Here is a 22615-nt window from a genome sequence, read left to right on the forward strand (position 1 = left end):
CTTATTTTAAATCTTTGGGCTGGATGATGGAAGAAGGCGAGTTGCGTGCAGACAATAGAGACGACGGGGTCTACTTTATTTAAGGCCTTTACACACTGAGTCGTTTAAAAATAAATATGTTTCACAGCGTGTCAGTCATGCGTGCACACTGACTCGTGATTTTTCTCCGAACAGGTTTGATTTTTTTTGCATTGTTCCGTGCCTGTCAAAAGCATTTTGAGGGTTGTTTGACTATTCAGAGCCACCGTAGTGTGACAAAACAGTGTGATGAAGTGTGATAAAATAGACCCAATCCATCGTGAAATACAACTGGAAGCAATCGGGGTAAGTCCACAGCTCCTCCGAAACTCTCTTTGCTCTTGTCTTGTTTTCAGGAGCGGATAGACCAAGTATTTTCTTTTTTTTTTCAAGAAGTCATCTTCACTGCTTTAAAGCTCCATTTTGTTAGAGGATACACACATCAGACAAGGTTTACGTGCATAATGTTTTAAAATCAATGGATTTAAAAAATGCAAATGAAAATAACAGACTTGGTGTGCAGAGGCCTTTAGTCATAAGCACATAACCAACAGAGGTAGCTGTGGATTGGATGGCATCTACTGTGAGGGAACCTCGTGGGATTCCATCTTCCAGAGTTAATTACTGCAAAGTCTTCTGAACTGTGACCAGGAGGATAAAACGTGTTTTTCCACCACAATTCATTCTTCTTAATTTGAGTAATTACAATCTATGATAAAAAAAAGAACACAGTGCGGTCATTAGCTTCCTGAACACATTCTCACTGGGCCACTTCAACATCTGTGCCAGCAGAAATCGTATTTGTGCTCAAACACACTAATCAAAACCATAAATCAGGGTGCAATCAACACCTGAATGGGATATCTGTGGTTTAATACTCCTAAAACTTGATAAAATCCTTAAACAGAAGCGCAGTTAAGCTTCAGTCTTACATCTTGAGCAGCTGATTACAACTGGCTGGGTGCTTTTGAGCAGAGAGCAATTTAGGAATCAATACAATCAGGTCATGTAATTACAGCAAAAATCTGGAGAACATAGATCATTGGTTCACCTTCATTCGTCAAAGATGTGGCCTCTGTACAACCCTTCACCAATCAGCCCCGAAAGAGATTTTGTGATCATTTCAGGCAGAAATTAATTAATTTTCAGTGGCTTTCTTGATAAAGAGTCGATTCAATTGGTGAAACTTTTGATTCATTTTGTGTTTGATGGAGGAGATTTTAAAAACTTGCCACGGCGTGGAGGCTGAACAGTCCACACCTCTGCCTGAGAAGACAACCTAGCATGTTGGTATGTTGAGGTCCAGGAAGGATTTTGTTTGACCTGCTTGTAACGTTGGCTGGGTTATTTTCATGCATTTGTAAGTATTGTTCCAATTTGAGTATTTTTTGCAGAAATATTGTGGAACTGCATAAACCAGTAAAAAAAAAAATACTGGTTTAATTTGCATTTATTCTTGTGAATATCAAATCACAGAGTCCTTGAGGCGCTTACTAAAATTCTGCATATTAAAAAATCTCTACCGTTGTAGAGGTCCTTTGGTAGCTACTATGCAATGAAACCTGTGTGTTGTTATAATTTTACAATCTATTATTTTGAGTGCAGCATTTGATTTCAAGGCCTCACTCCTTGACACAAAAAGTACTGAAACAGCCAAATGCACTCATTGGTAGTTAATGAATTCAATGCAAGATGTGTCAGATGTTGTCCATGAAAAACACATTCCTGTAAGCAACACCTTGTCAGAACTTTCTGTAATGTATCAGTGAAGCTGCTCTGAATAAACTGGGGGAAAAAAATGACTTGTTTGGCCCTCATGCAGCAGAGTAAACCGTCTGTTATCTCCAGCAGAGTCTTCTCCAACAGGAGAATCAAAGAGCGATCATTGAAAAAGCATAATATAACACGACTACTCCTTGAGTTCTCGTGTCTGTACATGAAACAAGAAACGTTGCTGCCAAAAGGCCACTTTAATTCCACATGCCAATCATAAGCCGAGTCATCAGTTGGTCATTGATATAGCTGCTATGCGTGCTGTGTTACTCTTGAGAGCATGAACCTTTTATGTCTCCATTTTCTTGTGTTAATTACTGTAGGGGACCTATTGTGAGTTGCACAATGGCAATTAAAAACATTTAACTGTAAATGGTATGCTTGGGAGAGATCTAATCCAAGCCTTATCCACAGGAATATCTTTTTATATGGATATGTTTCCACCCTGTTTAGAAAATATATATATATGTATATATATATGTCCGCACGACATTCGTTTTTAAAAAATATAATAATGTAGAAATGTTTTTAAATGCACAAACACTTACTGGGCCATAAGCTGGAGATAAAGGCTACGTCAATGACACATAAAACACCAGAAAATAACATTCTGAGCTTTTGTAGTGAGCTTATTCTTTTTAAATAAAAAGGTAAAAAACTGGTCAGTTGCAATGACGGCCCTTGAACAGAATAATTCTGATGTTCTGGGAACACCAACAGCGATATCAGCTAGACCACTGACATACTGTCTTTATCACACCTGACTCCTGTGAAAATTCAAAAACAGAAACCAGAATTTGACAAAATTAAAGTAAATCTCATGTATTTCCAAAAACATCAAAGCTTGTCCATCAGAAATCCTACTGAGAGGAATTTCTACAGTCACAGATGTTTCCTAATAAAAAATCCAACAGTGTGCAGAGATACTGTGGGACTTGAATCCCACCAGCTCTTCCGGTCTCCAACTGGATTGTCCAATAGGACTTCTGAACAGATGAAGGGATTTGCTGAGCAAGCATGCCCTTTTCAGCAACACCAAGCTTCACATTCATCTAGTCACACACAATCACACCTGGTAGCTCGCCAGCACAGCTCGGCCTTCTATGGATGGCATCTTTTGAGGGGGGATTTCTGGCTTGAGGGGGAGTGCTTTGCTCAAGGGTACCTGGATAATAGCTGCTGAGTTAGGAGAGAATCTATTTATACTTTTTCATTGTATGCTTTTGTATAAGGATACAAGGAACCTCATACTAAAAATCACGGGGTTGCATGTTGTGGTCAATATAGCAAAACTGGGTTAACTTTATCCAAAACCAGTTGGTTTTACGCAGAGTTAGTGCTATTTTTTATATTAAAGGTCCAGTCTATAGGGTTTAGGGGGATTCATTTTCTTTTGTGCATAACCACCTGAAACAAAGGAACAACATGTTTTTGTTATCTTTAAATGAGTCTTTTCATATACAGAGGGAGTGGGTCCTCTTAAACAGAGTCCGCTATGTTGCACTGCCATGTTTCTACAGTAGCCCAGAATGGAAAAAACATAAAAAACCCACAGCAAAAACCGGTCAGAAGACTCACAGCAACGGCTGCCAAACCCAAAAACATGAAATTAGTGTAAAATATCCTAATTCAAATAAAGTGCTATAATTTAAATATAAGTTTAACAGTGAAACACTGTTGTTTTATAGATTTTTCCCATTATTTCCACAATTGAATACCTTCAATAAAATGATAACACTAAACGTTTTACAAAGAAACACTGTAATTCTACATCGTTTTATATGCATTTAAAACAGAAAACTACTAAAAATTTGAGCTATTGTCTGTAAAATTATGATTTATTTTTTTCATTATGGCTCTAAAGAGACTCTTTTGTGTTTTTCAAATGAAAAACACACACACACACACACACAGGGGGAGGAGAGAGGGGTGAGCTGCTGAGTGAGGTTGTAACGAGGGGTGCTCAGTTGGTTGCAACTTGCAACCTCACAGCCTGATGCCACTGAATCCTACATGCTGGACCTTTAATGCTTGGCTATTTCTCCAGACTTAAATTATATTATTATGACTCTGAGTCACACACAACAAGCTAACATTAGAACAAATCTATCATCAAAAGAAATTGTGTGCAAATTACTTTTAACACTGCAAAGGATTCACATATTAGACAATCATGAACAAATAGTGACATGCAACTTTAAAATAATTTTAACAGGAATTAGACATAGCCCAATCTTTATAAGGACTAAGATTTCAAAATTATTCTTGATGGTTTTCTACACATGGGTGTTGGCAATGTTAAGTTTGCAATTTGGTGTCCATTTCGACCCAGTGATTTTAAGTGTGCAACAATACAATTAATGCCATTTTGTGCCAGTTGCTTAACATCAACCTAATAGACTGCCAGGAGATTTTTGACCGGTGTTAACAGTGAATAACTCTAAAAGATCAACTGTGGATGCTGAACTACATTAATATTCTGTTTGGCTACCCAGAACCACGGTGTTCATGGTCAGAGGGGGGCAACGATTGATTAGCAATTAACTTAGTCCTTAATGAGGAAGTGGAAAAGATTTCTCTAATTTCTCAGAGTAGTTGTTTTCTGGGGTCTGAGGAGTATTACAGTGAAAATAATAAGAACATTCGCACATGATTTTGCTGCATGTTTTGCATTGCAGATGTTTTCAGATGATGCTGTTTGTCTCTTAGATTTACACAACCACACTGACTGTGTAACACAGGTTATTGTGTGGATATTTCTGTATTTCTGCTCGGATGGTCTTGGCATAGTCAGACTGTGCCCTCTCACTGTGACACATAGGCTACGGTGTCAGGTATGCGTGGGCTGGCCAGCTACTGTCAGCTACAGTAACACTCACCACAAACTCTGCATAAACAGAAGAAAATATACACATACACAGACTCCAGAGCCAGGTGCTAAATAGATGGAAAATACCATCTAATGAACTAACAGCTCTGTTTTGCTTAGATCTTTAACTATGTGCTCTGACTGAGTATCAAGGCCAACGCAATTATTTTGGTAGCGTTGCTTTGTGAAAAGAAAATACTCTTTAAGGACCATATAGTCAGACTCTTATGTCACCCTTCAAATACTTGCTTGTTAAATCCGTGATATTTCTTTTTTAAAACCACACAACCACTCTGATTCAATAAACAACACATTCAGATAAGGGTGAAATTCAAATCTAGTGATCAATATCTCCGATTTCCCGAGTGGGTGGTCAGTCGAGTACCTCCGCAGACACAAAGTCTCTAGACAGCTGAAACCTCCATATGGCATCTGCCTTGACGCTGATGAAATTATGGAAAGTGGCAGCAAACCCCAAGAGGAAGAGCGGGTGCCTGGAGTCATGCATCTAAGTGCTGCTGGACAAACCCCATTTCCTCCCCTCAGTGGAGTCCTCCCGTTGACATTCTCCATCCTGACAGCGGCCGATCAAAATAACACTCATTTATTTATGCACGCTTCCAGGAATCACATGTGAGCTAAGAAAGTGTATCTTTCCTGGAAAAAACACAAGACAGACACCACCCAGGCATTGTGACATTGAGTTTCTGGGCAATGTGCAATCATCTGAGAGTCACATGCTGTAACTGAATAGTCTTCGTTTCATTTAATATGCTGAATAGTTTGAGAAGAATGAGGTTAGAAAGACAAGACATTGACTGGTGAGGATCAAATTGCGCTATTAATCACTCAAACATAATTTAGTTGTTGACACTGGATATATCTATATACCTCGATGTGTCGTGCTTCGACCTCCTACTTTGGACTCTTAACTTTTGTACTTTTGGACTGAGTCTTTGTTCAAAGTTGTGATCTAAGAGGAGGTTATATTTGTGTTGTCATAATATATATATATTTATATATATAGAAAGAAAAAATTGTTCAGTAGACTTATCATTTTAAGATGTTATTACCTTTTTAGCTTGTGCAACCAAAATTGTGTACACTGTAAGTTGCAGGTAACGTACGAGGTGAAAACTTTGAACAACTTGATAAGTCTACTTTACTTTTTTACTTTTAATTTTGAGGTTTTAGTTTCCTCCATCTTTTTTTAAAAGTAAGATTACCTTGTCAGATTTACAGTGTAGATCCAGATTTGTATTTGTACTTCCTCATAGATACAGTACATAGCATATTCTTTTCAAGATCCATGTATTATTCCTGAGAAATTAACAATAAATGTTGTTAAACAGCTTATCTCGCCATGTTAAAGAAAGTGAAAAGAAAAGTTGCCTGGATCCGTCCCTTTATCTGGATCAGTACCAAAAGGTAATGGGGTCTATTCTGGGCTAAGAACCAACCCCAATCCAAGATTTGTGGAAATCCTTTCAGTAGTTTTTTTCTTATCCTGCTGACAAACCAACCAACAAATGAAAGCTGAAAACCTATACATATACATAAAAATATTTTTATTCTGAAAAAGACAGTATTCCTACTTTAGTGTGACCAACATATCCGCCGATTTTATCAGACGATATCGGCCTTTCACAGATATTAGTATCGGCGTATATGTTGTCCAATATTAACCAATTTGAAACATATGTTTTCAGACATAATCAGTGTTGGGCCTCAAAAAACGAGTATGGAGTAGGAATAAGGAAACTGAATATTCCACTAACATCCCTGTTTACATGCATCCATGCATACTACTGTTTACGAACACATCTTCCCTCTTTTATCCATTTAAACACCTTTTAGAAAAGGTGGGCATTGTTACAGTTGTGCATATCCAATATAAAAACCTTTGATAAGTCATTCATAAGGCTTAAATGTAGCTGTGTTTCACTTTCTGACTAGAAACATGGGCTTTTCTTTTGTGCATGCAAAATTAAAACTAAAAACTGACTGTCTTTACGAGAAAATGCTACATTCAGAACAAAAGCTTAAACTCAGTGATGATGTGCTGTTTACATGACTCAAATCAAATTCTGAATATTGTCATACTCGAAATAATAGTGTAATATTCATGTGCATGTACGTGTAGTCAGTGACATCCATTTTGCATTATTAATCTGATGTTATGTACCACTGGTTCAGTAGTCTCAGCTCTGCACTGGTACAATTTTGAATTCAGAAGTAATTTAAGATTCATGGTCCCTAGTCTCCTCCAGTTTCACAGTGAGATGGTCGTTTTGCAATTTAAATCCCACAGATGACAAGCAAGTAAATAGATTTGAAATGAAGAGTGGAAAAATGTCAGCAGAAGTGCAGCTCTCGGATGCTTGATTTGCTAATACCACTCAAAATCAACTTTGATTTATGTCGTTTATGAGCAGTGTTCGTACATGAAAGCAGGGAGTTTGTTTCTGTGTTCCTGTAAGAGCAAATCATGTCACAGGGAGAAGAAGAAAATAAATTAGTCATACTGAATGTGCTTCGTTCACTGTAGAATAAATGAGCTTAATTTCATAATGTCAACTTCTATCAACCACAGCGGTACAGTACTTGTAGATGGCAACATGCTGGGCATATGATATCCTTTTAATCAGGTCACTCTGCTCCCTCTGTTGCTGCTCTTTCAATAGACTCCTGCAGAAGTCTCAGCTCACTCTCAAAACGCAGCTTTAAACTTTAAACTCGTTTGTTTCCTTTGGCTTTACTGGATTGTTAAACTTTACATTGTGTGGTTTCTACATTTCTCATTTCGTTCTTCTATAAAGCACTGTGTGTCCACTATTTTAGGGAGTGCTATATTACATTTTATTATACTGGCACTGATGAATTATGTATTTTGTCAGTTAAGGTCTTCAAAGCTTGATGGTTACAGGCAGCCATTTCCTCATAATGACAACTAGACATTATTAAACTATGCATTTTTCAAAAAATGGGGGGCAAGAGCTGATCTTTTTCATATTGGGGTTTGTTATTTAAACACAGTATATGCCAAGGGTACTGATTACATTATTGGGTATGACTATAGATAAAGGAACACATATTGTATTAACCACTAACTAGTTGTTCAAAATGCATTTTCGTAGCATATTGGAATTTTCTATGAATTATAAATACTTATTAATGCCTTATTCTGCACGACCATGTTCTTAAACTACTAGATCACCAACAGTTTCCCCTGAATAACCTCTTAATTAAAGTTTATTGACAGCAAGTGAGGAAGTTTTTGTACATGAATTGCGATTTTAATAAGCTTTGCTCAGTATGGCCTTATACGGTTGTAGTACCAAAAGAATATTCAATCTCCCTTAACTTAACACAAAAAATGCAAGTGTCTGTAGTGTCCAAATTACTCTAAATGAAGTCTTTCTAACTCAGAATACGTTTCCCATTCTACAGTGAGCTCTTGCTCATAATTAATTGACCCGTAGTTTGAGTTGGATGGTGAATTAGTTATGAGAAGGACCTCGCTATAGAATGGGGAACATTTTCTCAGTTAGAAAGACTTAAAGGAGCTCGGTGGATTTCCATTTCTAAATTAAAGTTAGCTCCTGTTGCTCTCCACAGCCCACAGTCCAGCAGCATTAACTTAAATGAACTGTCACAGGCTTGTGTAGGAGACCGATGGACACCGCAAAGCCCCCTTTTTTTTACGCAATCTTACAATCCTCTCACATATGGCCCATAAAAGAAAGCCCCTTTAATTTTGAGTAATTTTGCACTTATTTAACACTTGTAGATGTGTCTTTTTTTCATAAAAATAGACCATATTTATTAAATGTTAATAAGTGAGAATGAGTATTCTTGTGGTACTACCATCATATGAAGCCTGTACTGATTAAAGCATATTAAAGGTCCAGTGTGTAAGTTTTATGGGGATTTAGGAGGACCTATTGGCATGAATGGAACACAATATTCATAATTACATTTTCGTGTATAGTCCCCTGAAAATAAAAATCATATATTTTTTGATCTTCGCTATAGTTGCCTGGAAAGGACAACAATTTAAAAAAAAAAAAAAACACTGGCTCTGGAGAGGCCTATTTGCTTTTTTCACATCTCTAGCAGCCAATGTGACACAAGGGTTATTTTACGGGTTGCAATTTGCCAACAGGCTTCTATATGTCAACAGATTCAACACTATAGACTTTAAGAGTGTAAGTCATGCACACAACTTACTCACTAACTATCAATAAGCAGAAATAAAGAGGTTTTTGAGGGAAAACTCCTAGTTGTAGAAGGTGCTAATGCAGAATAAGGCATTATATTGGCTAATAAAGAGCCAATAAGCTACGTGCTAAAAAGCAAATAGTTAATGATTACTATGAGTTCCCTAATCTAATGTGTGTGTCTGTGTTTGTGTGTGTATCTATATATGTATACTGTATATAGAACAGTACAGTAATCTGAAAGATTTCTGAGTGTTAACTAATTAATTTATGCTAGATTCCTAATAAATTGTTTGACAATGCTGATGGGTGGCTCGCCAATTTTCACCACCACCACCCTTCACCATTGTCCAAAGTGATAAGCTGCTGCTTCCCATCAAGTGTAATATTTGGAGCTGGAGGGATTATCATTTCTCATTACGCTGTAACTGGAAGGAGCTGACTCCACGGAGAAGGATACCAAGAGGGAGAAGTGGAGAGGTAGAGTGAGGCAGGGTTCAGTAATGAGTGCACCCCCCTCCATAGCAGGAGCTCAGTGGATGTGTTGTGGTCAAGACAGTCACCATGGGGCTGAGACAAGATCACACACAGCACAAGACCACCAAACAACCTTAATAATATAGAATTTGGCTCTGTACTGCTGTTCAAGCTGTCAATCTGCTGTGCAAGAGGCCATGTTTGTCTAATCCAACATGAGGGTTCTCCACTCTGAGGCATATTAATGAGATTTTCACATCTCGTCTCCTCTTGAGGGAGGACAGCTACAGAACTACAAACAGTGAACCTTTTCAAATTAACTCATACACTCTCAGTCCTTTGATTTCCCTTTCTGCAGCATTTTGTTCTACAGACTGACCATTAAAACTGCTGAAAAAAGCAGACAAAATAGGAAAAATATTCAGCGTAAAGCATTAAGCAAAAGAAAAGACTTACCATCAAATCTTTTATGTCTGGAAACAAAAGTGCTTCTCAGTTCGTGACTCATTTCATCAACAAGACTCTCAAAGTCCTGTTTACTCTGTTGACCAAATGTGTCCTCCATTTCCTGGGTGCAACATGTGTTTCCCTGAGGACATACACGGAGATGGTCACCTGCAAATCAGACAGAAAACAGTGTTTTAGGCTCCATACCAAACATGATACACAAGAAATTAGAACATTCAACAAAGCTAAACCTTCAAGAAATCCTAAACATCTTCCTTATTGTAGGTTAAAATTGGCATCCATTTGAATTTTTGTTTTTTATCTAACAAGGTGGGGACAAATTCACAGGAAATTCAATGGCACTAAATGCCAGAGCTCTCACTCCAGCAGGTTGGGTGCTTAAAATTACTCAATGATTCAATAAAACTTTTACAGCAACAGGTCTCATTTGGGCACATAATAATTTGGGTTGATTACAGTATTTAACTTTTATTTTCTCCCGCAAAGCCTTTCTCAGCAACGGGAAAAGAGTGAGGGATATTAAAATTCCAGCATCGGGTCTTAATTAACAGCAGTGCATTCAAAGTGACTGTTTGCTGAGCCTCAACCCCCCTTAGCAACTGTTGCTATGCCTTCCGAGATTAACTAATCAAAAACAACAGGTTTGAGATTTCAGACAGGAGAAGCAGACTTCTTATTTCTACCTGGTAATCGCAATGCCGCCACTTGAAACTGTCACCAGCAGATTTAACCAGCTGTTGCTAGCTAGCTAGGTCATTCAGCTAACATTAGCTTCATTGAGTTTGAGCTGATTGAAAATCCTGTTTCCCAGCTAACATTTTTGTTTTGTGTTTCAGCTAGTTGACTAGTTTTCAAAGAATGGGTTTTAAATATGTTCTTGATAGCTACATATGGTACATGATAAGCTAAAAGATTGAGGCTAGAGCCTCACGCCCGGGGCAAAATGTTAGCATCTTCACCAGAATCGGCACTGTTCCTGTTTGCATGGAGCTAGCATATTCAGTCGACCAATCAGTATTGACATAGAGCCGTGAATGAACTGTGAATGTGTGCACCTGTGTGTAAATGAATGTGTGTAAATGATTTAACTGACTATTTAGGTTTGTTTCCTCTTGAAATACGCCTATTCCAGCGCATAAATCATGAAAAAAATACCCTCTAAGGTTCCCTCTCAGTGTCCTTTTTGCACGGCATACAACTGATGCCCATTATATTTCTTTTCACCCCTGCCCCCTAAACACCCTGAGTCCGCCCCTGACCATAGACATACAGTGTTTAGACTTCACTTTTTGGCTTTTCTGGCAACACAAAGAGTCAATAATGAAATACAGTGGCAAACACAAATGTGATTTTTTTTTTTTTTGCAGCCTTTTTGTGAAGTTAATGTGCATGAATAAGGTAACTTCAATTTGTTAGATACCCCATTAAACATTTTTAAGATTTTTAAACTAAACGGCATACAAAATGAGCAGGTCAGAGCAGATGTGCATTAACCACATGCAAATTAATTATAGTTTCTCCCATTCTACATAAGCATTAGTTGCTCAGTCGCTCACAAACCAACTGACATTTAAATTGTCACCGACACAAAAACCTTGTCGGGGACCATTTATCCCCCAGGAAATTAGAAATACATTTTCACTGTAATTTACTCTTTATAGAAATGGACAGAGTAAACAATGGCTTGTTTCCTGTAGGATCTTTAACATGATGCTGTGTAGGAGAAGAACAGAAGAAAAGTTCTCTTTTCTCATTCGGTCTGATAATAAGAAGATGATGAGGGGGTATCAAAGACAAATCAGTGGGGAGAACAGATAATACATTCCTTTAAAATATTCTCCCACACATTACATAATTGATGACATTGGGGAAATACTGAGGTGAATCTAAAGTTAATGATCTACATCATTCCCTTCTCCCAAGCAGCCATTTAAAAAGAACCATAGACACAGCAGAACTGGTCTTTAATGGCATCCATTTCTTCATTTCACAGTCAAAAACCTACTGTGGTGTAGTGACGATGACAGATTTCTAGAAAGTACAAAGATTTGAGGGCAATTCAGTCTGCAAGTCCTGCAGATCTGGATATGCATGGATCTGTAAGACCAGAATGAGATCGGTGTACAAGGAACAACAGGAATCATGAGCATATCAGAAGATTTGAGCAAGTAAGATGAATTGTGTGAATACATATGAGCCAACAATAGGGAGTCTCAAAGCTGCTCGCATTCATTTCTTAGCAGTCTGAATCCACTGAGCACAAACTCACACTGACAGCACAGGGTCAATTCATTACTGGAAGGGAAGGTCAAAATGTTTGACCCTTCCTCCTACTTTCAGAACAGATGCTGAGACACTGACGACTTTCAACCATCAGATGAATCGCTGGTGGTACTTGTTAATTCTAAAATAGTTACTAGCTATACATTACACTGGCCGTGACGGCATTGTGTTCTTCTCCTGTACTTTTATTTCTTGGAAGATTTTCTAAACCAAATGTAGCCTTTCTTTTTCGCTTTCCCAACATTTTTATGAATACGTTTAACAGAATATTATTATTACCGTTTCAAGACAAATATTGATGAATAAGGCTCATCATCCCTTTTGGGCAGACAGCTGAGCCTGATATGGGGCAGTTAGAGGTTGATGTGATCAGATCCGACTGTGTGATTAAGTCAAATAAATAACACTAACACTTACAATAAAATTATTATGGGTTGCGGCCAGAGGTAGTGAAGGTCCACACATTCTTTACTCAAGTAGAAGTACAGATACTTGTGTAAAAAAAAATAAAAAAATAGAAGTAGTCTCTCTCTCCCTGCTGGTTTCCATCTTGCTACGTCTGCCAGCGTGATATTCAAAGGTGTGGTGCAAATAAACTAGGCAACATAATTTGTCTGAACTTCGATCTAAAGTGCAGATCCATGTCCACAGTAATGATATGAATGACAGGGCATAAACATAAAACATGTAACTGACGTGCTCTCCTAAATAGTCATGTCGTTTCCAATCTCTCCTTACAGAGGAGCAATATATTCAAACTTTCTTCCTTTTGTGCTGTTGCAGCTTGCTAGTCAAAAATGGCTGGTAAGAGATCTCCCGCAATCTCGAGCCGTCAAAAGCTGCAAAACAGCAGGAGAAAACCTTGAAGAGCAGACTCAGAAACAAGAATGCACATGATCGGTATAGCACACTCAAATCTGTTTCTGCTTTTACGGATCTGTGCGCTCTCAAATGTTGACTTGCTGACTGAGTTGTGCTTTCACAAATCTTTTGTCGGAAACAAACGTCCGTAAGAGCCCTACAACGCCGTGGGAGGCTGAGCAAAACAGGAAACGAAATGGAAACGCAATCAGGTGATAAAATCATCAAAACCAGAGAGTGATTGAGAACAATATTGGGATTCCATCAAGCTATGAACTGAGCTGACGTGACTTCCAGCGGTCTCAAAACAAATCTAAGTTCTGTCTCTTTAAAGAGAGTAAGTCACATGTCGTACAACGTGCATGTGTGTTTATAGCCTCCCGTATCTGGATTATGGCATGATATGACCTAAATGGGTGATTTCTTCAACTGCACACACATTAACAGGCCTATCTGATTTTTCTTCCCGACACAGAGCACAATGAAACCAGATTTCAGTCTAACGTACCTCGTCTACTATGAGCACAAGCTTCCAATCAGGCGAGCAGCTGTAAGCAGATGGCCTCTGTAAGATTCTCACCGCATGCGGCAACAGATAGATTGCACAGCAGCAGAACGAGAAATGGATTTCACGTAGCGCGCACCATACTGAGTGACTAACAATGCGACATGAGCACGAAATCGCAGTGCAGGTTGGCGCCTGCACGGAAACGAAGCAGCATTTTTAAAAACAGCAAAAGGGCAAGAGCATTTAGTAAACCAAACCTGTCAGAAAATCACTTTCATTAATTCCTATTAAAGATTAAATGTCCGCCTCAATGATTCTTGAATTATTTTGATTACATAGTACCTGTAGAGCATTATGGCTGTCTATGAGTGAGGCTGCTTTACATCTTTTTATAGACAGGGAAAGTGAAAAAATGAAAATGATTACAGTGTGAGAGGTACTTTAGACATAATGTATATGTTCATGGCTATTAATCAGCCCACAGCTGGCGTTATTGTAACGTCACTGTTACAATGATACACCAGTGTTTCCAGAGCACCATGGAGCTGAACCGGCAGTCCTAAAAGGTCTAAAAGACGTCACTGAGGGGCTGTTAACTTAAATTAACTATGAATATAATGTTTGAAAAGTCGTTCTAACTCAACTGAATAGCGAAGTCCACATCACAACTATAAAGACAACGACAGTCGAGCACAATATCGCTTGAAATCACTTTTAGAGCAATTTGATGAACATTAGAAACACTGAAGTCACAGAGTGCTTATAAAATCGGTTTCTAACTGTAGCCGACCTCTTTGATGTAAGCTAATCGATGGCATTTTAGACACTTTTTGGATGGTCAACTCTAACTCTGTTGTGGATATTTATACAACTTATTATTCAACACTTATGTAATGTATACTCAGCTCCAAATTACAGATAATAAAGCCTTTACCTGAGACATACTGCCAAACGGTCTTTGGTGCTGATAAGTTCTCTGAAGTTTGCTTTGATGTCTCTATAATGATCGCCCAGATAATTGATGTTGACTCAGCCAAAAGTATGAATAATATTAGATCAATTTAGGATGGAACTAAAGGATGGAGCTGTATGGAACCAATAAATGTTTTTTTGTTTGTTTTTTTACGCTTTTTATATTTTAGGTCCCCATCTACTTTAGTTGTTTAGGAGAATGCTGCAACGCTGTTTTGCTGTGAAGCTCCAGAAATGTTTTGTCGACTGCAAAACTTCATCTGACTTCCCATCGCCATGAGGGTGAGTTTATAATGACTTAATTTTCAACTTTGGGTGTCAGGTCTCATCCTGCTAGTTTAGTTACCATTTTTGTCTCCTCGTGTTTCATTGTCTTGTACTTCCTGTTTTATGTTGATACTCACCTCTTGTCTCGTTAGTGGTTACCTGCCCTGCCCTGATGTGTCGCACCTGTGTCTTGTGTCCACTCCCCCTGAATATAGTCTCAGTGTTCCCTCTCTTCCTTGCCAGTTCATCGTTCAGTAACAGCATCCTAGCATTCCCTTTGTGTGAGTTTTTGTGAGCCTGAGTGTTTTGACCCTGCCTTTAGCCTGCCAATTTTTGTGCCCCTCTGCCTTGCTGATTGATCTCCTGTGTGCTGACCTCAGTTGTCATGAAAGAACTGATTGTGAACCTTTAACACCATGTCTGAGTCTGCATTTGGGTCCAAGTCTGTGGTTCATATATCATATATATATATATATATATATATATATATATATATATATATATATATATATATATATATATTTATTTATTTATATATATATATATATATATTTATATATATAGAGAGAGTATATAAGTACATATATTTAAACTGTACCAGTAGAATAATTATTTGTGGCATGAAAAAGTCAAAACACTCTTTTTGAGCAATTGGACATTCAATAACAACGTGATTTATGTTTGTCCTTTATTGAGCTTAATACTGGCTGACATAACACAACAGAAAACTGCAATGCTGATCATTTCATTTTAATGATGTTCAGTTAGTATAGCAGTTTTTGTTGGGGGATGTTTGTGTGTGTGTGTGTGTGTGTGTGTGTGTGTGTGTGTGTGTGTGTGTGTGTGTGTGTGTGTGTGTGTGTGTGTGTGTGTGTAGCACACTAGGGACCTTGAGACACACAGACAGAATTGTCATGATTTGGATTTTGTGGCGGCTGGGCGTGGTTTTCCTGATTGGCACGGAGCTGCTGACTCTCACACACCTGCAGCGCATTTAATTCATCAGCCCCTGCTTAAGAACCCTGGTCTCCACTGTGCTTGCTGCCATATTATATCATCAACTAGACGTGGTACATGGTCAACCAGCTACACTTGTACTTCTTGAGCCTCTGTTGTTTTCTACTGTTTTCTGATAGTCACTAATCTTGCCCCCTCTCTTCCTCCTTGCCAGTGAGAGAAGACCTTCTCTGGATCCAGCTCATGCCACACCGCGACCCGGCCTCCAGCACCTCTGTCACCAGTGTCCTCTAACCTCAGAGTGTCCGAGCTCACTCACTCACTCACTCACTCACTCAAGCCCTCCACCTGCGCCACTGTGAGTCTCTCTCTCTACACCAGCGGAGCCATTCTCCAGAGCCTCAACTTGCCTCCATCATACAAAGTGTGTTTCAGTAAAAACCCTTCAATCTGCCTCAGTCTTGGCGTCCGCTTCTGGGTCCTGCTAAACATCTGCTACTGTGCATAACAAGAATGCTTTTGTTGCTGGCTAGAGCAACACATGCTTGGGTAAAAATGTAACTAAAACGGTGGTTTATTTCTCTTGTCAGCAAACTGAATGTAAATCTTTTTCAACAGACAGATCAACTGTATAAAGATGGTGTATAGTGAAGTAGCGTCTTTGTGTGTGATGGTATTCAAGGGATATAGGGGAACAGAGGGTGTTAAACCACGCTAACACTTGCCTTATGTCTTCTCTATATGGTATGACTTTTTAAATGATTCATCATTCTCACAATGGGTGTTTGTTTTCAATCACTGTCAAGATAATAAGAAATGGCATGTCAATAGGAAATTTCAGGATCAATTGAATAAACATCTCTCACTTTACAAATCTACGGAGAGATTTAGGTTATGTACCACCAAAAGAAACGCATTAGTGCCAGCCCGTTCGCACTCCCAACTTGTCAAATACAGCAGCCTGGTCAACGCTGTAATTCCCCCATTAGCCTCATTTCTGGAAGCTCTCCTCTAGCTTCTCTAGTACAAAGAGGGGGTGGTTGGGTTGTTTGGTCGGATCATCTGCAGGACTTTCCCAATACAGATGACGAGGGTTCACGTCCCCTGTGTGAGGGTGTCATAATTGAAGTGTAAATTGACACAACATACTTGACATGACATGCTGTTATTTTAACACAAAGGGGGATGTTTTTGTACGCCTTACCAAGTAAAACCTAACCACTGACAACATTAATAACAGTATAAAAGTCATAAGTGTTACCAGACGTTCTAAGTAGTTTCTGTGATGAACTCGACAGCCAAGAGCCTTCACGTGAAAAACTGACACGAGAGGGCTAAGTAGATTGTCGTAGTTTGAGGCTGAAGGCCGCTGACTGAGCTAACTATCTTGAAGAGTTGGGAGTGAGAATGTGTTGCCAGTGCGAATATGTAATTGGAGCATTCATTGGACCACCCACTGCAGGTGTTTGGCTAAATAAGGAAAATTTGGATCAGAATTCAAGAATCACTCTTCACACTCCCTCCAGTGATCCGGCCAGCACTGACTGAAAAGCAGCTGAAATTAGTGCTTTAAATCTACACTTTAAAATACAGCTATATATATATATATATATATATATAGGTGTATAGATATACTGTATATATATAAAGAGAATTGGCTGCTGGGCAGTCCCTCGAGCAGCAAAACACATTTGGAGTGCAGCCTTTTCATCAGATATGTCAAGAGGAGGGAAAAAAAAATCCATCTTGACACAACAAACCTACTGTGTGCTCCAGTAGTCTCAACAGAGCAAAACATCACTTAAAAATAAGCCTGTCGTACATCAACATATGGGAAGGAGCTTTCAAGGGACTTCACCACTCAGCAAAGAGCCACGACCTTCCCAGCCAAGGTTAAAACAGCACTGTGGCCTCACAGATAATCTATCTACTGGAACACAGACCACACATTAGCAAGATACAGGATGGAGTAGATGGAGCGAAGAGAAACTATGCAAGATTTTACAGCTTATTAACCTATTTTACTTCTAGTTACCATTCATTACTATTTGTTATTATTTCGACACTTCTTTTATTGTGAAAGACATGAAAAGTTCGAAACCTACAATGAATTGATCCTTCTAACAAGTTTTGCTTGCAGCAGAAGCCTGATAAAGTATAGTCCTTTTTAGTCATGGACTTCCATTGTTGTCCAGAAACCTTTACAAACAAATGTGTGAACCGAATTGTTGATATGTTCCTTTTTAAGGATGAACACAGGCACTGCAGATTATTTTGAATCAGTCAGCCTTTTGCCAGTACCACAAAGGCTAGAATTCCTATTAGCGTACAACTGAAATGAATTTGCATTTTGTTTGTGATTTTTATGGATTTGAACGTACGTATTTGTTCTATACATCACATAACGTGTTCTCTTAGGAAGTTAAGGACTACGATGTTTGGGGCTGATGCCAATGAGGATTTAGGGGGTAAAATATTCAGGTATTGATATATCGGCATGCACAAATTTGTATAAATGATCCTTCAAATGTGGTTATCAATCGCTTGTGACAAAAAAATGTAATGGAAGCAGGATATTTTATATTCTAAAAATAAATGTTATTGTCTAAGTGACACGCACTGACTCGGGACTTGACCTGGTGTTGTCTGTCTTCATTTCATGTTTTCAGTTTAGTTTTTCCAATTATTTCTCAGTCTGGCTGTCATTTTAAAAGTGATGGGGAGGGAACATTTTTTTGATTGAGAGGAAATTAAAGCAACACTATAAAGGGGCCCCCTGACTTATTTTTTCTCTTTTTGTGGACTGCGTTGAAAACACTCAGCAAAAGTGTTTTTTTAATTTTAACTTACTTTAACTTGATATTAATGAGTCAGTCGCAAAATGCATTTGACATACATTTTTGACCTGTTTTTTAAATTCATTTCACTTCAAGGTCTACTGTTAAATTGCAAAATGTCGTAAAAACAGAAATCTGCTTCACAGATGTGGTAGACAAAGGAGCTTTTATTGTGAATCTTGTTTGTGTCTTCTGGACATCTAAAAGTGGATATTAACTTGCGTTTAGTTTGTTGTTTGGAGTTCACTGAATAATTCATTGTTTTTCATTATCTTGAAGTTGAGCCAGCAGGTATCTTTGAGGAGCACACAGACAGGTAAGTGAAAATAAATATTTTTGTGTGTGTGTTTTTCTGTTGTTGTAAGAGTGACAGTACTAGAAAACAACTAGATAACTGTGGTGGATTTGTGGCTGTAAACTGTTCTGCTGATCTTACAGTGAGGATGGTATATATCGCTGCTGTGGTTTTAAAGAGTAAAGACTTGTTTTTGATCAAATCGGAGTTGTGGTGTGGGCTCTCCTTGATACTGGAGTAATGTTAATGTTGTTGATGCTGCACCTGTGACCGGCAGGCAAATCTGAACCTAAACCCATTATCTGAGGAGACTGCAGATAAGACGCACGGTTACTGTAATATTACGAGAAAAATATTAGAAACTCTGTATGTACTCAACAGTGAGTAGTGAGTTGCTATCACCTCATAAATTACTATATGTATACTGTATTTTAAACTGCTCATAAATCACATGCTATAATTTGGTGTTTTAAGCAGTGCAGTATTTCAAGCACATTATAAGTTACTAAACTGTACCACATACAGTTTGGTGACAATTTAAAGGCGCAATATGTAAGAATTGGCCACCATTTACACTCAAAACAAACAGGGGGCAGAATACCACCAGACTAACAGCTGTCTGTAGCTGCCGTCAGCTAGTTAGCTTGTGGTGAGCTGTGCACAAGTGGTTCAGACTGGGACCGGTGAACCAGGGTAGTGTTGTAGTTGTTTACATGACTACAGTGTTTCCCCTACATGCAAATAGCAGTGGCAACGCGCTGCTGTTTAAATCTGACCGCTGCTGCTGAAGATGAGGAGGAGAGGAGGTAATTGTTGGCAGCTTTTTTGAAGAGAAATCACTCTGATTGGCTGTCTAGATAAGTGATCCGGTGCACAAAAAGAGAAACGGAAAAAAAGGAATGGAAAAGCCCTTGAGCCTGTTGCTGTGGTATCCACGTTTTCACCCATGTAGTGTGGTTTCTCCTTGTTTTTTCACCTCTGATTCTTCACCAGTGCCATTTGCAACTTTCTGTCAGGCATATTCTCAATTAGAAGCGGCTATATTAGCGAGAGTGGTGTAAAATGCTGCAAAAACGATTCATATATCTGCAGTCCAGAGTTTTTTGTTTTAACTTTTTGAATGACAAATACAAACTACCGCGATCTGTTGGTATGGAAATTTATTTTCTCTGGTCCTTGTGGTGTGTTCAAGTGCAGATGTTTGGCCGAGACCTGAGGCAACGCAGCAGTCGGTCGTCCTCTCCGCTAGTACTAATGTCAGTTAGATGTGTGGGCTCTTAGACTGACACTTCACTTCCTGTCCACTAATAAAATCCAAAGGGCACAAACCCATTTTAATGAACTACAGATTAAATTTCCCCGAACACTAAGTTGGTGACAGTGCTTGCACTTTTGTTTCTATTCATATCTTTACACCCTATACACATACAGTACGCACATAGGACTCCTGTTCTGACAGTTAACACTCGGCTGCTTCTTCCCTCACAGCTTTTCCAGCAATACAGCTCATCGACCAGCTTCCCCAGCTGTTGATCTCCCAGCAGTATAACACCACATTTGTCTTCAGAAAATGTTCACGGTAAGTGAGAAGTGTCACCCTGTAACACCCCCGCAATAGATGAAAGCATGTGATGGAACAGAAACTTCTCAAACCAGTCCTGTGGCATAATCTACTTCTCTGCCATTGATTTGTATGCTCAGTTTGTTCATGACAATCAGCCCCGATACCAGTTGGGATGCTTTTCAAAACACAAATCAAACAGAATCTTTTAAGCGTTTCTAATCCTTTTTGACATAATGTCGACTGAAAACAGTACAAAGACATTATATTTAATGATTTATCTCATCAACTTTTTTATTGTTTTTTAAAATATATGCTTATTTTCACTTTGAAAGTTGTGAAATGCTCCCAATACACCTGTTTGGAACGTTCTACAGGTAAACGGGTTCATTGGCAACAGGTAATAGTTTCATGATTGGGTATGAAAGGGGCATCCAGGAAAGGCATGAAACACATGATTGTATAAAGGATATCACTGCTTGGGAAACCATTGTTGGTAAACACAGTTTGTTTACAAATGATTGCATTCTGTTTTTACTTCCATTTTACACAGCAGCCCAACTTTTTTTTGGAACTGGGAGTTGTGTTTACGTTGCTGGTTCATGGCTTTGTGAAAAGGGACAGTCTGCTGTGCTGTGAGTAGTTGGAGATGAGAGCTGGTGCTGCACTTAAGCCCGCTGCCAGACATAATTGGCTGAATACAGTTCCATTGTTAGCTTTTCTATGGAACTCAGCAAGTTTCTCCAAATAAAAACTGGCGCTGATATAGAGCTGTATTTTCTACCATTTACTGCACAACTACAACACATAAACACATGATCTACTGTGAGGGCTGCAGCATTTGGACAGAGGTGAAACAATAAACATCTGGTTGGCGTTGCTAAAATTTTCAGGCATGCTTCTCACTCTCCTTCTGTCATCTTGAGACATATGAAGGGGTTGGGGGTGAATGACACTCAAAAATCAACTTTCTTTCTTTCTTTCTTTCTTTCTGTCTTAGCCTGCGTTAATCATCCTACATAGTGTTGTTTTAATTGTCTACCTTCATGAATGCACATTGGCTTGCCTCTCCTTTCTGTTTCTCTCTCCTCACTGTTTCTCTCTACCAGCAACATTATCTGCTCTCTTCATCAGCAATAAGTTTTAGAAAGTCGCCAAAAAACCCAACTTGCGGACCACCCAAGTAAAATATATGTGTGGGAAACACTGCCATATTTCAGACTTTAAAATATGCTGTACTATTGTTTCAAAACTTTGTCAGCTTCGCTATCTTTTGAACAGAAAAACAGAATGATGTGCTAATGCTCAGGAGAGTTGGAAAGGGTTTGTGGAAAGACTTTCTTCTTCAGATAAATGTCTTATGACAGCTTTGGGATCACTTGTTTCTTTACTCACTGGATCTGCACTGAGCCAAGTCTTATGCAGACGGGGTTTCTGTTTGTTGTTTTATTTTGCTGGTATGGTACCAAGTATGATTTCCACCTGAAGTCGATCCCGAGCAAGCCACACTTCAGCTGCTGAGGGGGAAATATTTCCCACTAATAGCCTTGTATCAAAGCTGGCTCTTGGAGAGTCATTCTGAATTCAGATGACTCTGAGGGTGAAACAAGGAGACTTGCCCCAGCTTTACTTTACTGTACTAACCCATTCCCTGTCCTCTAACAGGAGGATGTATCAGTTTACATCGAGCCATGACACCAGATCATGTTTAACATGCATATAGAGCAGCAGCTCCAACTCACATTAACATATTAATAACAAAAGCAGACAAAATACATACTAATTTTATGTCACCAGTGTTTCCACATGGTGAAAAATGCAAAGTTGAGATTTAATGAGTGAGGTTTTATGCATGCACTTAGAGGTTTATTAACACCTATACAAGCTGTCATCATACGTTGTAATTACTTCATGTCACCTCCCTGTCTGTAATCAAATTGCCAGTGGAGTGTCAATCAGCTGGCTTATTAACAATGCTGATGAGGCAGTGCAGAGATGTTTAAAGTCTACAGTCTTCCTGCTGAGATGTGCTCACATGTTATAATGCATAACTGCCATTTTAGATTTCAGCATTATATTTTATGCACTTTAAATACAATATAAATATTCTTTTCCCCATCGCTCACCAGGGTTAAGTGGTTTCCAATTGTGAAGCTTCTGCCTGCTGGCAGCAAGTTGAGGGATGTTGTTTGTGGAATAATATTCATACTTTATAGAATTAAATAGTTTTTCTGTTGCTTTTAGCCATA

At 38.7% G+C, this 22615-nt stretch overlaps 1 protein-coding gene and 1 long non-coding RNA gene across 3 annotated transcripts in view; one reads left to right on the forward strand and one right to left on the reverse strand.

Moving 5' to 3' along the window:
* gpc6b (glypican 6b) overlaps positions 1–22615 on the reverse strand; it is a 149719-nt gene that overhangs the window by 109038 nt on the left and 18066 nt on the right. For both annotated transcript variants that reach the window (XM_084362758.1, XM_084362757.1), the window contains exon 2: positions 9814–9972. In XM_084362758.1, coding sequence (XP_084218884.1) covers positions 9814–9972 — 159 coding nt within the window. The remainder of the gene's footprint in view (positions 1–9813; positions 9973–22615) is intronic.
* LOC311262983 lies at positions 10458–16553 on the forward strand. The gene is made up of 3 exons (XR_014623306.1): positions 10458–10511; positions 14620–14731; positions 15888–16553. It is a non-coding gene; the product is annotated as an uncharacterized lncRNA (long non-coding RNA).

Source organism: Pagrus pagrus (assembly GCF_965226575.1).
Source record: "Pagrus pagrus genome assembly, chromosome: 9".
NCBI lineage: Eukaryota > Metazoa > Chordata > Actinopteri > Spariformes > Sparidae > Pagrus > Pagrus pagrus.